The 13835-nt window shown below is 44.1% G+C and overlaps 1 protein-coding gene across 1 annotated transcript in view; it reads right to left on the reverse strand.

The window, feature by feature from the left end:
• Window positions 1-5428: 5428 nt before the first annotated feature.
• The window catches only part of ddx47 (DEAD (Asp-Glu-Ala-Asp) box polypeptide 47), a 14432-nt gene continuing 6025 nt past the window's right edge, over window positions 5429-13835 (reverse strand). The window contains exons 6-12 of the mRNA XM_056242539.1: window positions 11574-11645; window positions 10879-10995; window positions 10625-10771; window positions 10245-10382; window positions 6893-6963; window positions 5662-5791; window positions 5429-5581 (exon numbers count right to left, since the gene is read on the reverse strand). Of these exons, the coding sequence (XP_056098514.1) occupies window positions 5429-5581; window positions 5662-5791; window positions 6893-6963; window positions 10245-10382; window positions 10625-10771; window positions 10879-10995; window positions 11574-11645 (828 nt within the window). The remainder of the gene's footprint in view (window positions 5582-5661; window positions 5792-6892; window positions 6964-10244; window positions 10383-10624; window positions 10772-10878; window positions 10996-11573; window positions 11646-13835) is intronic.

Here is a 13835-nt window from a genome sequence, read left to right on the forward strand (position 1 = left end):
CTTTTTTATGTAAACAGGTTCCACCGGTTCCACATAACTGGGTTTCGTTAAACAAACATGATTTGTTCATGTAACTTCAACATCATGGAAGTAATTTTAAGCGATCCAATTAAACTCTGAGCTGAGTGTTAAATGAACACTGAAGCATTGTTAAAGTTAATGAGAAAATTAAGTGAATAATTGAGTGATGATTGACCATTATTGAAGACACCTGATGTTAACAAGCAGAATCACTGAATGAGAAAACCGGAATTTTAAGTCACCATTATGGAGATGAGTGTTTGTTTTACTTGGGCTCTTGACCCCCACATCATTAACTTTAGATTATGTTTGGCTGCTGTATCTGAGTTATAACAGCCAGGTTATACAGTGAGAGTTTGGTTAATAAATTAAACAAAAGTATGAATGAACATAACAGTAAAGTCCAAGGAAGGAGGTGGACCAGTGGATCAGAAACTGGACTGATTTTTCCTAAACCCAACCAAGTAGTTTTGCTGTTTTTGAAAGTGTAACCAGATGTTTCATATTTATTATAGCGAACTTAATCACAGAGCCCAAAAACAAAGCTAAAGGGTTCCCAGAACGTTAAAAAGCGATGCAAAGGGGTCCACATCTCAATTCAGTTCAATTCAAAAATTGCTTTATTGGCATGACCGTTTAAAGCTTTACATATTTATCAGAGAAATGTTTGACATGAGGTTTTGACATCTACTGTAAGGTTTGCCTAACAAGTCACAAGTCACAGGGCCTTTTATATAACAGTATTTGTATGTAAAACTGGGATGAAGATGAACTGATCATATGCAAATTGCTTTAGGCAGCACTTGTCCGGCTGGCGGAAGGTTCCCTGTACTTTGCCCTGTTCCTGAGGGGAGATCATGTAAAGCACATCTATGGTGCACATTAAGATGTCCAACTCAGTTGTCGTTTCAATTCAATTTATTGGCAACAATCACATAAATAGGCTCAGATGGCAGCAAGTTGATAAGTTAAAAAGGGTTCATACACCTAAGTAAATCAGTCCTCCATTATTTGAATTGACTTTAGTAATTCAAAACAGTGACAAAGACCAGCTCCTAGAACAGAGCCAGAAAACAGCCTTATTATTTGTGCTAATAATATTCACAAACAAAACATTTTTAAAAAACAACATTCCTCAAAAACACACATTAATTAAAACAAACATACACTTCAACCATACATCACGTACCTGGCAACAGCTTACAACAACCGTTTTCCAAACCAGGAACAAACCATCATTACAACCTGCACAATATTTAGATACACATGATTATCACGCATTTAACACCCAATAAATCAAACATAGCTGATGAAAGTTTGATTTACCTCCAAGAAGGAAAATCCCTGCCACCTATCTGGCGTTGTTGTACCTTGCAACAGCTACAGCTTACAGCAACTGTTTAGCAATTTAGGCACATACTCACAGTCTGCTGAGAGTACAAAATATTACATTAAAAAACAAAAACATCAAACATAATCAATGAGAGTTTGATTTACCTCAAAGACAGAAATCTCAGCAGCCTATCTGGCTTTGTCTATATGGCTATATGGATTTTCCATCATTGGAATAATTATATAAATCATTATTATATTATTATAATAAATGTTTGGCATTCTAAAACACCAGTGATAGTGTAATGTCTGAGACTCTATAGGCACTGCAGTTCATGAATAAAACCTTAGAAGGAGGAAGAATTTGTCTGTTTACTTTTAGTAGTGAACGCTACAATACTAATAATTATATTATTAGTATAATAATACTAATAATATATATTACACACGGCAATGGATCTATTATTAGGGGTGGCCCTCCCCTAATAATAGATCCGCCTCTGAGTAGCTGACGGATGTATTCCGTCAAAATGGCTGACGCGTGGCTAGATATCACGTGACTGGGAGATCCCTATATCATAACTAAAACGATGTTTGAGCCCTCTTTAGGTACAAGTCAATGCTTTTTCTTTGTTCAATGTGCGCAGGTCATGGGTCGAAGCCGGTTGAAGCTCTTAATTTTGAGCTCTCAAAGTGCATCAGATTGAGCATTTAACCTTAAAATGTACAAAATGTTTGGCGGGGAGCGTGACCCCGAACCCCCCATAGAGGGACAGAGGTCTGGTCCACACATTTACATTTACATTTACATTTATTCATTTAGCTGACGCTTTTATCCAAAGCGACTTACAATTGCTATGCATGTCAGAGGTCGCACGCCTCTGGAGCAATTAGGGGTTAAGTGTCTTGCTCAGGGACACATTGGTGTCTCACAGTGGATTCGAACCCGGGTCTCTCACACCAAAGGCATGTGTCTTATCCACTGCGCCATCACCACCAATAGTTTTACAAAATGCAGTGCGAAAGAACGATCTTTCATAAATTGTACCCCAGCATATACAGGTCCTTCTCAAAAAATTAGCATATTGTGATAAAGTTCATTATTTTCCATAATGTAATGATAAAAATTAAACTTTCATATATTTTAGATTCATTGCACACCAACTGAAATATTTCAGGTCTTTTATTGTTTTAATACTGATGATTTTGGCATACAGCTCATGAAAACCCAAAATTCCTGTCTCAAAAAATTAGCATATCATGAAAAGGGTCTCTAAACGAGCTATTAACCTAATCATCTGAATCAACTAATTAACTCTAAACACCTGCAAAAGATTCCTGGGGCTTTTAAAAACTCCCAGCCTGTTTCATTACTCAAAACCGCAATCATGGGTAAGACTGCCGGACCACCTGACTGCTGTCCAGAAGGCCATCATTGACACCCTCAAGCAAGAGGGTAAGACAGAAAGAAATTTCTGAACAAATAGGCTGTTCCCAGAGTGCTGTATCAAGGCACCTCAGTGGGAAGTCTGTGGGAAGCAAAAAGTGTGGCAAAAAACGCTGCACAACGAGAAGAGGTGACCGGACCCTGAGGAAGATTGTGGAGAAGGACCGATTCCAGAGCTTGGGGGACCTGCGGAAGCAGTGGACTGAGTCTGGAGTAGAAACATCCAGAGCCACCGTGCACAGGCGTGTGCAGGACATGGGCTACAGGTGCCGCATTCCCCAGGTCAAGCCACTTTTGAACCAGAAACAGCGGCAGAAGCGCCTGACCTGGGCTACAGAGAAGCAGCACTGGACTGTTGTTCAGTTTTGCATGTCATTCGGAAATCAAGGTGCCAGAGTCTGGAGGAAGACTGGGGAGAAGGAAATGCCAAAATGCCTGAAGTCCAGTGTCAAGTTCCCACAGTCAGTGATGGTCTGGGGTGCCATGTCAGCTGCTGGTGTTGGTGCACTGTGTTTTATCAAGGGCAGGGTCAATGCAGCTAGCTATCAGGAGATTTTGGAGCACTTCATGCTTCCATCTGCTGAAAAGCTTTATGGAGATGAAGATTTCATTTTTCAGCACGACCTGGCACCTGCTCACAGTGCCAAAACCACTGGTAAATGGTTTACTGACCATGGTATTACTGTGCTCAATTGGCCTCCCAACTCTCCTGACCTGAACCCCATAGAGAATCTGTGGGATATTGTGAAGAGAAAGTTGAGAGACGCAAGACCCAACACTCTGGATGAGCTTAAGGCCGCTATCGAAGCATCCTGGGCCTCCATAACACCTCAGCAGTGCCACAGCCTGATTGCCTCCATGCCATGCCGCATTGAAGCAGTCATTTCTGCAAAAGGATTCCCGACCAAGTATTGAGTGCATAACTGAACATAGTTATTTGAAGGTTGACTTTTTTTTTTTGTATTAAAAACACTTCTTTTATTGGTCGGATTAAATATGCAAATTTTTTGAGACAGGAATTTTGGGTTTTCATGAGCTGTATGACAAAATCATCAGTATTAAAACAATAAAAGACCTGAAATATTTCAGTTGGTGTGCAATGAATCTAAAATATATGAAAGTTTAATTTTTATCATTACATTATGGAAAATAATGAACTTTATCACAATATGCTAATTTTTTGAGAAGGACCTGTATGACGCAAAAATCCCCTATAAGTTGTATGTGTGCTTTTTAGTATGAAAGGGGCCATAATCGGTCTGATTTTATATAGGACATGTATTGGTCTTACATGAAACACATAAGGTAATTCTGACCAATTTAAGTAAGGAAAATATATGGTTGCTGTATATGAACCATGCAGGTTTTTCTCATATGGGTGAAGCTGGATCAAGGAAAGTGAGAAGGGAGGGAAAATTAATTGACTAGATTCAATTTCTTCCACAATAGCGACTACTGAACAGACAAGTAGAAGTTTATTTTAAAATGCAAAGTATTGAAAATATAATTAAAGCACTGTAAACACTAAGTGTGTCCCATCGAGTGATCAAAAGTGCTACACACACACACTTTGCAGTCTTTACACCTACTTGACTTATTTCCTCTATTCAGCCCAAGTGTTCATGCTATCAATCAAGAGCAAAGACCACACGTGTGTGTATTTAGAAAGGCATATGACTCGCTCATTAAGATAGTGACTTACCACCTAATGGCGGCTTTAGTTTAAGATTTAAAAGCATCACTTCGTTTTTACCATCATTGCTCCCAGAGTCAGAAGACTTGCTGCAAGATTAAATATTAATGCATCACAGAAATGAAATGGTCAGATTCTGTTGAAGTCTGAGCTGGTCAATGATGTACACGACACCGATGAAGCTCAGCACTTCCATTAATGTGACTAACATTAATAACCCTAACCGAGCGTCAACCTCTGGATCTTGCATTACCAAAAACGTACCTGTTCTTCAGGTGCATTTATATGAATGAAGAAATTAAATATCAGAAACCCTTCTCAGTATAACCAGGACCAATGAAAAGCACCACATACTACAGCTTACACCAAAAATAACACCTAAACATGTAAAATAATACAAATGTTAAACTTTTGTTACTTTTTATTTAGGGGTATAGCAAGTAAACTGTCCAGTCACATTTATAAATACATGGGCAGGGGACGAGAAAAGCACAAGGATTAGATAGACGTACAAAGCTGGAGACACGTGCTAATAAGGCACATCTCCACTGTCTCTTCCTGACAGATTCGCCACTTCAGCCTCTTTATAAGAGCACAACTGCAATCATCGTGTGTTCAGTCAGACTCCTGTCGAGACCAGTGACAGAGAGCGCTGTTGTTCTGTTCGCTGAATCTCCGGACTCCAGGGTTCGTCTCCGAAGCCAAACTCGCCAAGTCCGAACCGCCAAAAACACAAGTCCGAAACTTGGCGCACTTGCCATTGAGAAACGCCTCTAAAAGTAGTAACGTTGTGGTCTGTTCTCTGCCAAAGGGGGACGCGGCTTCAAAGAAATTCATAATGCACATATTTATATTATCTTAAAGGGACAGTTCACTCAAAGTGGAGAAGAGAATGCATTTATTAGATACACAGGGAGAAACTACAGCCGTGATCTTCATCGTCCTCTCTTGAAGCCGCCACCGCGAGTTCCTCGAGTTCCTCTGAAGGAGCCGCCCTTGACCATCTTCCTCACGCCGCTCGACTGCTCGCCGTCCTCTTCCTCGGCCGCTCTGGGCCGCTTCCTCTTCTCGCTGCTCTCCTTCATCTCCTGACAGAAGAAACACAGCCGTCACACACACACACACACACACACTCCGCAATAGCTGATCACATGGCAGGAGGACGTACGATGCGTGCGAATCGCTGAGCCTCGCTCACTCGCTCCACCAGCATCATCACTTCCTCTTCCTGTGTGGGGAAGGCGGGCAGTTTCTTCCCGATCAGCGTCTCGATGCGCTGGAACAGCTCCACGTCATACCTGCACACACACACACACACACACACAACGATCAACAGTTGCTCAGTCGCTCTGAAGAGGGAATTAATCAAGACTTTCCTGAATAAAGCTTGAAATCCTTCACTGGTTCATCAGTTCGTAAGCCAATAATAGCTTTGTTTCCATACAAAATTGAGAATTTAACTTGTGCACAAAATGTGATGTTTCCTATGCACTTTAAGAATTTATCTCTGCGTTTCCATCCAGTGGTTTTATATGCGACATCCCAAAATTGACATACATATAGGTGTATGGAAAGACTGAAGCTAGTAATGGCGCTTTTCCACTGCTGGTACGGCTCGGTTCGGTTCGACTCGGCGCGGAACGGTTCGGCTCGCTTCGCTTTTCCACTGCGTGGTACGACTCGACTCGGTACGGCACGGCTCGGTTCGCTTTAGCTCGGTTGCTTTTCCACCGCAGTTAGTACCTCTTCAAAGTGGGTGGGACTGATCGTTATTTTGTCCCTACACTGTTTGTAGGTCCGGTGATAGCCGTGTGCGGCTAAGAGCTGAGCTACTTCTTGGAACACTTTTTCATTCCGTTTTGCCCCATCCAGCTCTCGCTGGATCCGCTCCTCGGCAACCAACGAGAGGAACGTCTGCACCTCGTCCACTGACCACGATTCAGCCATTTCTTTTTAAAGTTTAAAAAACAGATGCTACCGCGTTGGCTGTTGTCTACTGGTTATTTAAATCTAGCGGGTTTAGTGTCCAATGACGCTGGTAGTGACGATTCTGTCTGACCAATCAGTGATCTGCAGTGTTTTTACGTCACATTTTAGTACCGGTACGGTACGCTTGGAACCTCAACAGACCAGGTACCATTTAAAGCGAGCGGAAGCGAGCCGTACCGTACTGTACCATGCAGTGGAAAAGCACCACAAGTGAGCCGTACCGAACCGAACCGTACCGTACTATGCAGTGGAAAAGCGCCAAAGCGTGCCGTACCGAACCGAACCGTACTATGCAGTGGAAAAGCGCCATAACAGATCTATTCCCCTGAACGCTAACACAGTCTCTGAGGCCTGAGCCCACAACCATCAGCAGAATCACTGAGCGACTGAAGGAAGGAGGAGTGACTGACTGTGTGACGAAGGTGATGGATTTCCCAGATCTCCCTGCTCTCGCCGTGCGGCCCACGCGGTGGATGTAGTCCTGCAGAGAACACAGCTAGCGTTAGCAAACACACAGGCCAACACTTCTTCAAACGGTTTTAATCAAGTAAATCAAATGTCAATGTCGAAGTTGCTCGTGTAGCTTGGAGTGTGTGGGGATGTAGAAGTTGCTCATGTACCTTGGAGTGTGTGGGAATGTTGAAGTTGCTCGTGTACCTTGGAGTGTGTGGGAATGTTGAAGTTGCTCGTGTACCTTGGAGTGTGTGGGAATGTTGAAGTTGCTCGTGTACCTTGGAGTGTGTGGGAATGTTGAAGTTGCTCGTGTACCTTGGAGTGTGTGGGAATGTTGAAGTTGCTCGTGTACCTTGGAGTGTGTGGGAATGTTGAAGTTGCTCGTGTACCTTGGAGTGTGTGGGGATGTTGAAGTTGCTCGTGTACCTTGGAGTGTGTGGGAATGTTGAAGTTGCTCGTGTACCTTGGAGTGTGTGGGAATGTTGAAGTTGCTCGTGTACCTTGGAGTGTGTGGGGATGTTGAAGTTGCTCGTGTACCTTGGAGTGTGTGGGAATGTTGAAGTTGCTCGTGTACCTTGGAGTGTGTGGGAATGTTGAAGTTGCTCGTGTACCTTGGAGTGTGTGGGAATGTTGAAGTTGCTCGTGTACCTTGGAGTGTGTGGGAATGTTGAAGTTGCTCGTGTACCTTGGAGTGTGTGGGGATGTTGAAGTTGCTCGTGTACCTTGGAGTGTGTGGGAATGTTGAAGTTGCTCGTGTACCTTGGAGTGTGTGGGAATGTTGAAGTTGCTCATGTACCTTGGAGTGTGCGGGGATGTTGAAGTTGCTCGTGTACCTTGGAGTGTGTGGGAATGTTGAAGTTGCTCGTGTACCTTGGAGTGTGTGGGGATGTAGAAGTTGCTCGTGTACCTTGGAGTGTGTGGGAATGTTGAAGTTGCTCGTGTACCTTGGAGTGTGTGGGAATGTTGAAGTTGCTCGTGTACCTTGGAGTGTGTGGGGATGTTGAAGTTGCTTGTGTACCTTGGAGTGTGCGGGGATGTTGAAGTTGCTCGTGTACCTTGGAGTGTGTGGGAATGTTGAAGTTGCTCGTGTACCTTGGAGTGTGTGGGAATGTTGAAGTTGCTCGTGTACCTTGGAGTGTGTGGGAATGTTGAAGTTGCTCGTGTACCTTGGAGTGTGTGGGAATGTTGAAGTTGCTCGTGTACCTTGGAGTGTGTGGGGATGTTGAAGTTGCTCGTGTACCTTGGAGTGTGTGGGGATGTAGAAGTTGCTCGTGTACCTTGGAGTGTGTGGGGATGTAGAAGTTGCTCGTGTAGCTTGGAGTGTGTGGGGATGTCGAAGTTGCTCGTGTACCTTGGAGTGTGTGGGAATGTTGAAGTTGCTCGTGTACCTTGGAGTGTGTTGGAATGTCGAAGTTGCTCATGTACCTTGGAGTGTGTTGGGATGTAGAAGTTGCTCGTGTACCTTGGAGTGTGTGGGAATGTTTAAGTTGCTCGTGTAGCTTGGAGTGTGTGGGGATGTAGAAGTTGCTCGTGTACCTTGGAGTGTGTGGGAATGTTTAAGTTGCTCGTGTAGCTTGGAGTGTGTGGGGATGTAGAAGTTGCTCGTGTAGCTTGGAGTGTGTGGGGATGTAGAAGTTGCTCGTGTACCTTGGAGTGTGTGGGGATGTCGAAGTTGCTCGTGTACCTTGGAGTGTGTGGGAATGTCGAAGTTGCTCGTTTACCTTGGAGTGTGTGGGAATGTTTAAGTTGCTCGTGTACCTTGGAGTGTGTGGGGATGTTGAAGTTGATCGTGTACCTTGCAGTGTGTGGGATGTAGAAGTTGCTCGTGTACCTTGGAGTGTGTGGGAATGTTGAAGTTGCTCGTGTACCTTGGAGTGTGTGGGGATGTTGAAGTTGCTCATGTACCTTGGAGTGTGTGGGGATGTTGAAGTTGCTCATGTACCTTGGAGTGTGTGGGAATGTCGAAGTTGCTCGTGTACCTTGGAGTGTGTGGGGATGTTGAAGTTGCTCATGTACCTTGGAGTGTGTGGGAATGTTGAAGTTGCTCGTGTAGCTTGGAGTGTGTGGGGATGTAGAAGTTGCTCGTGTACCTTGGAGTGTGTGGGGATGTAGAAGTTGCTTGTGTACCTTGGAGTGTGTTGGGATGTTGAAGTTGCTCGTGTAGCTTGGAGTGTGTGGGAATGTTGAAGTTGCTCGTGTAGCTTGGAGTGTGTGGGGATGTTGAAGTTGCTCGTGTACCTTGGAGTGTGTGGGATGTAGAAGTTGCTCGTGTACCTTGGAGTGTGTGGGGATGTCGAAGTTGCTTGTGTACCTTGGAGTGTGTGGGAATGTCGAAGTTGCTCGTGTACCTTGGAGTGTGTGGGAATGTCAAAGTTGCTCGTGTACCTTGGAGTGTGTGGGGATGTCGAAGTTGCTTGTGTACCTTGGAGTGTGTGGGAATGTCGAAGTTGCTCATGTACCTTGGAGTGTGTGGGAATGTCGAAGTTGCTCGTGTACCTTGGAGTGTGTGGGATGTCGAAGTTGCTTGTGTACCTTGGAGTGTGTGGGAATGTTGAAGTTGCTCATGTACCTTGGAGTGTGTGGGAATGTCGAAGTTGCTCGTGTACCTTGGAGTGTGTGGGAATGTCGAAGTTGCTCATGTACCTTGGAGTGTGTGGGAATGTCGAAGTTGCTCATGTACCTTGGAGTGTGTGGGGATGTTGAAGTTGCTCGTGTACCTTGGAGTGTGTTGGGATGTTGAAGTTGCTCATGTACCTTGGAGTGTGTGGGGATGTTGAAGTTGCTCGTGTACCTTGGAGTGTGTTGGGATGTTGAAGTTGCTCGTGTACCTTGGAGTGTGTGGGGATGTAGAAGTTGCTCGTGTACCTTGGAGTGTGTTGGGATGTTGAAGTTGCTTGTGTACCTTGGAGTGTGTGGGGATGTTGAAGTTGCTCATGTACCTTGGAGTGTGTGGGAATGTCAAAGTTGCTCGTGTACCTTGGAGTGTGTTGGGATGTTGAAGTTGCTTGTGTACCTTGGAGTGTGTGGGAATGTCGAAGTTGCTCGTGTACCTTGGAGTGTGTGGGGATGTAGAAGTTGCTCATGTACCTTGGAGTGTGTGGGAATGTCAAAGTTGCTCGTGTACCTTGGAGTGTGTTGGGATGTTGAAGTTGCTTGTGTACCTTGGAGTGTGTGGGGATGTTGAAGTTGCTCATGTACCTTGGAGTGTGTGGGAATGTCGAAGTTGCTCGTGTACCTTGGAGTGTGTGGGAATGTCGAAGTTGCTCATGTACCTTGGAGTGTGTGGGAATGTCAAAGTTGCTCGTGTACCTTGGAGTGTGTGGGAATGTCAAAGTTGATGACGCAGTCGACGTGAGGGATGTCCAGCCCACGGGACGCCACATCCGTGGCCAGCAGCACCGAGCGGGACTTTGACTTGAACTTGTTGAGTGCGCCGAGACGCTTGTTCTGAAGGTGGAGACACACACGTCAGTCCATAACACACAGAAACGCGACACACAAACGGTGTGAGTGAGTGAGAGTGTGTGTATGTGTGAGTATACCTGACTCATCTGACCGTGCAGTGGGATGGCTGTGTGTGTGTGTATACCTGACTCATCTGACCGTGCAGGTTGATGGCCGTGTGTGTGTGTGTGTGTATACCTGACTCATCTGACCGTGCAGTGGGATGGCTGTGTGTGTGTGTATACCTGACTCATCTGACCGTGCAGTGGGATGGCAGTGATTCCCAGGTTCCTGAGCAGCAGCGCCACACGCTGGGCATTATTACAAGTGCCGCAGAAAACCATGAAGGAGTTCCCGGCCAGTTCATTGAGGATAGAGACCAGATAACAGTCCTAACAACACACACAGACTCACACATGAGCGTTCATGAGGGCTGAAACACGTCTGATACACACGTCTGAGGAGAGTGACAACAGAAGGACGGAGGAGCTGAAGGAACCTTGTACTTTGATGGGATGAATATGTAGTACTGCTGCAGTTTGTCGACGGTGGCGTATTTGGTGGAAACGCTGCACTTGACGGGGTCCCGTAGAGCAGCTCGCTGAAGCTTCTGCACCTGAAACCAGTGAGACCAGAGCACATCAACAGACTGAAACCAGTGAGACCAGAGCACATCAGCAGACTGAAACCAGTGAGACCAGAGCACATCAGCAGACTGAAACCAGTGAGACCAGAGCACATCAGCAGACTGAAACCAGTGAGACCAGAGCACATCAGCAGACTGAAACCAGTGAGACCAGAGCACATCAGCAGACTGAAACCAGTGAGACCAGAGCACATCAGCAGACTGAAACCAGTGAGACCAGAGCACATCAGCAGACTGAAACCAGTGAGACCAGAGCACATCAGCAGACTGAAACCAGTGAGACCAGAGCACATCAGCAGACTGAAACCAGTGAGACCAGAGCACATCAACAGACTGAAACCAGTGAGACCAGAGCACATCAACAGACGCTCGACCGCATCAGCAGCCGCTTCACACACATGCAGACCTTTACATGCGTTATAGCAGAACCGCTATAACGCCAAAACAATCTGTTACCTTAAATTATATGTTTATCTCTGTAAAGCTGCTTTGAAACAATTCATTGTTAAAAGCGCTATATAAATGAAGATGACTTGACTTGACTTTACCTTTTTAGTCATTGTGGCCGAAAACAGGAATGTGCGTCTGTCGCGCGGAATGACCTTCAGGACTTTATCCACCTGAGACACAAACACCTGAGCTCACCTTCTGTCATCAGATCATTGAGCTTTACATGCAGTTGTGATCAAAATTATTCAAACCCCATTGCAAATCAGGTTTATTGGCAAAATTTACAGATTTTTAGCTGTTTGCAATGAACAAATCAAAGAAAAGTAATTTAAATAGCTCAACAACAAATGTTTCAAGTGGTTTCCCCAAATTCAACTAAAAATGCAACTTAATGACTTCTGCAATCTCAATTATTCAACCCCTTCATGGCAAGCACCTTTAGCACTTGGGATCATTGTCCTGTTGAAGGTCAAGCTTTAGCTTCCTCACTGACGAGATGTTCTCTCAGGATCTCCTGATATTTCAGTGAATCAGGGATCATTTACCTGATTTTGAGCACTTTTCTCGAGCTTCTGGGTCAGTAGTAGGGGTGGGCGGTATGACCAAAATTCTATTTCATGGTATGACTCATTTTATTTCACGGTAACGATATATTTCACGACATAGATATTTATATAGTTATTCTCGAAAAATCGACAAAAAGGGCTTTGTATAATAAATAAACCCAAATACTTTAGAAATGAAAAGTACTTCACATTGTTTTCTTTTTCTCTTATTTGGTAAATTATTTATTTGGTAAACTATTTAGATAGCTAAATATAAACAAAACACACTCATCAACTTTTAGATAAACTGCCCCCAACTGATTGATATTAAATACAACTCATAGGTGCAATTAAACTTTAAATAAAGTGTTTCTGAATCATTTTTCAATCTCATGTTATGCTTTGTTTACTTCATCAATCAGTTTATAACATCTGAATATTTTATATTGAACTATTCTATTCATGATAAATTAGTTACTTCCTTTTAATTTTGTAGGATAGTAATACTAGTTGTTTAAATGTGTTCCCCGGTACATTTGTGCCATCTGCTTAGGCTACACTGCGTTTTTTAGGGGCTTGTTTTGCTCTTTTTGAGATATCTGGCAACCCGTCACCCTGCGCTTTAATCAATCGAAGTTCAGAAGTGACTAAGGAGAGCAGCAGTTTGAAAACCGAACAGCAGCTACAGTTAGTGTTGACTAAGTAGCCTAGTTTAAATTATACACACCTTGTAACTGCGTCATTATTTGACCACAGCCCGGTGAACACCGCGCTCCCTCAGTGCGCGTGCACGCGCGCGTCTTCTGCATCAGTAAAATGTGAGTGTCAAGTTGTAATCACGTATCGAATCAAAGGAAGATTTTATCAGCTGGTTCGGTGGCCAATTGTTTGGAGTTAGAAATATATAACTCGCGATGCATATTTAGTAATTTTGCCTCAGATAGGCTACAGGATTATACATTCACTTTAACAAGCAGGATCATTACCACGGGCGGCAAACTGTTTGGGTGTTTAAAAACTATACATAAGAGACGGAAAGATGCAGATAACTATACATTATTTAAGGTTATTTCTATTCGTTACGATATTGATAACTGCTGTTGTCCAGCTTTCCCCGTTGCGAGCGTGCACTGATCTGTAGCCTGGGTGCTGCACTGCTCTAGTGACTGCTGCGCCTTTCCCCCCGAAAATATCACGTTAACAACAACAACCCTTTAGAAAATGTAATTCCTTTGTGGATCCTCTTGATCTGCTTTCTCCGTGTTTCTTTTTACAATTCGCTGTGGTTCAGTCTCACGCACGTTGCACGCGAGTTAACCACGCCCACTTATTTGCATGTCGCGGTATACACGGAATAAAAAAAATCTGTTACGGTTGACATTTTCTACCGCGGTAACGATATATACCGTCATACCGCCCAGCCCTAGTCAGTAGTGGTGTAGTCCTGGAGTTGTGGCATGTTGTGGCACAAGCTTTACTGTGCAGCTGAAACCTCAGTGGCCAGCAGGTCTTGCTGAAGGTCTTCTGCAGTCACTCCAGGGTTTTCTGAACCGTTAATAGCTTCCTTCTGCCCATCCAGGGAGTGCATTCACTGGTCCTTTAACTTTGGACTTGCGAACTATGCTTCCATCGGTGTCTTGAGAAACATTTAGTGCCTTCACTATCTTTCTGTATCCTGTTCCTTGTTTGTGAAGGACAATAATATCTTCTCTTTACTTTTAGGACCATTCTTTTGACTTATTTCTAACTTGCAGTCAAACGTGACACTCAACAAACCTCACCAGTTCAGATATTTCATGTGTTCTAGCTCAAGCA

Source organism: Rhinichthys klamathensis, unplaced genomic scaffold, assembly GCF_029890125.1.
Source record: "Rhinichthys klamathensis goyatoka isolate OS25496 unplaced genomic scaffold, OSU_Roscu_1.1 h1tg000728l_1, whole genome shotgun sequence".
Lineage (NCBI taxonomy): Eukaryota > Metazoa > Chordata > Actinopteri > Cypriniformes > Leuciscidae > Rhinichthys > Rhinichthys klamathensis.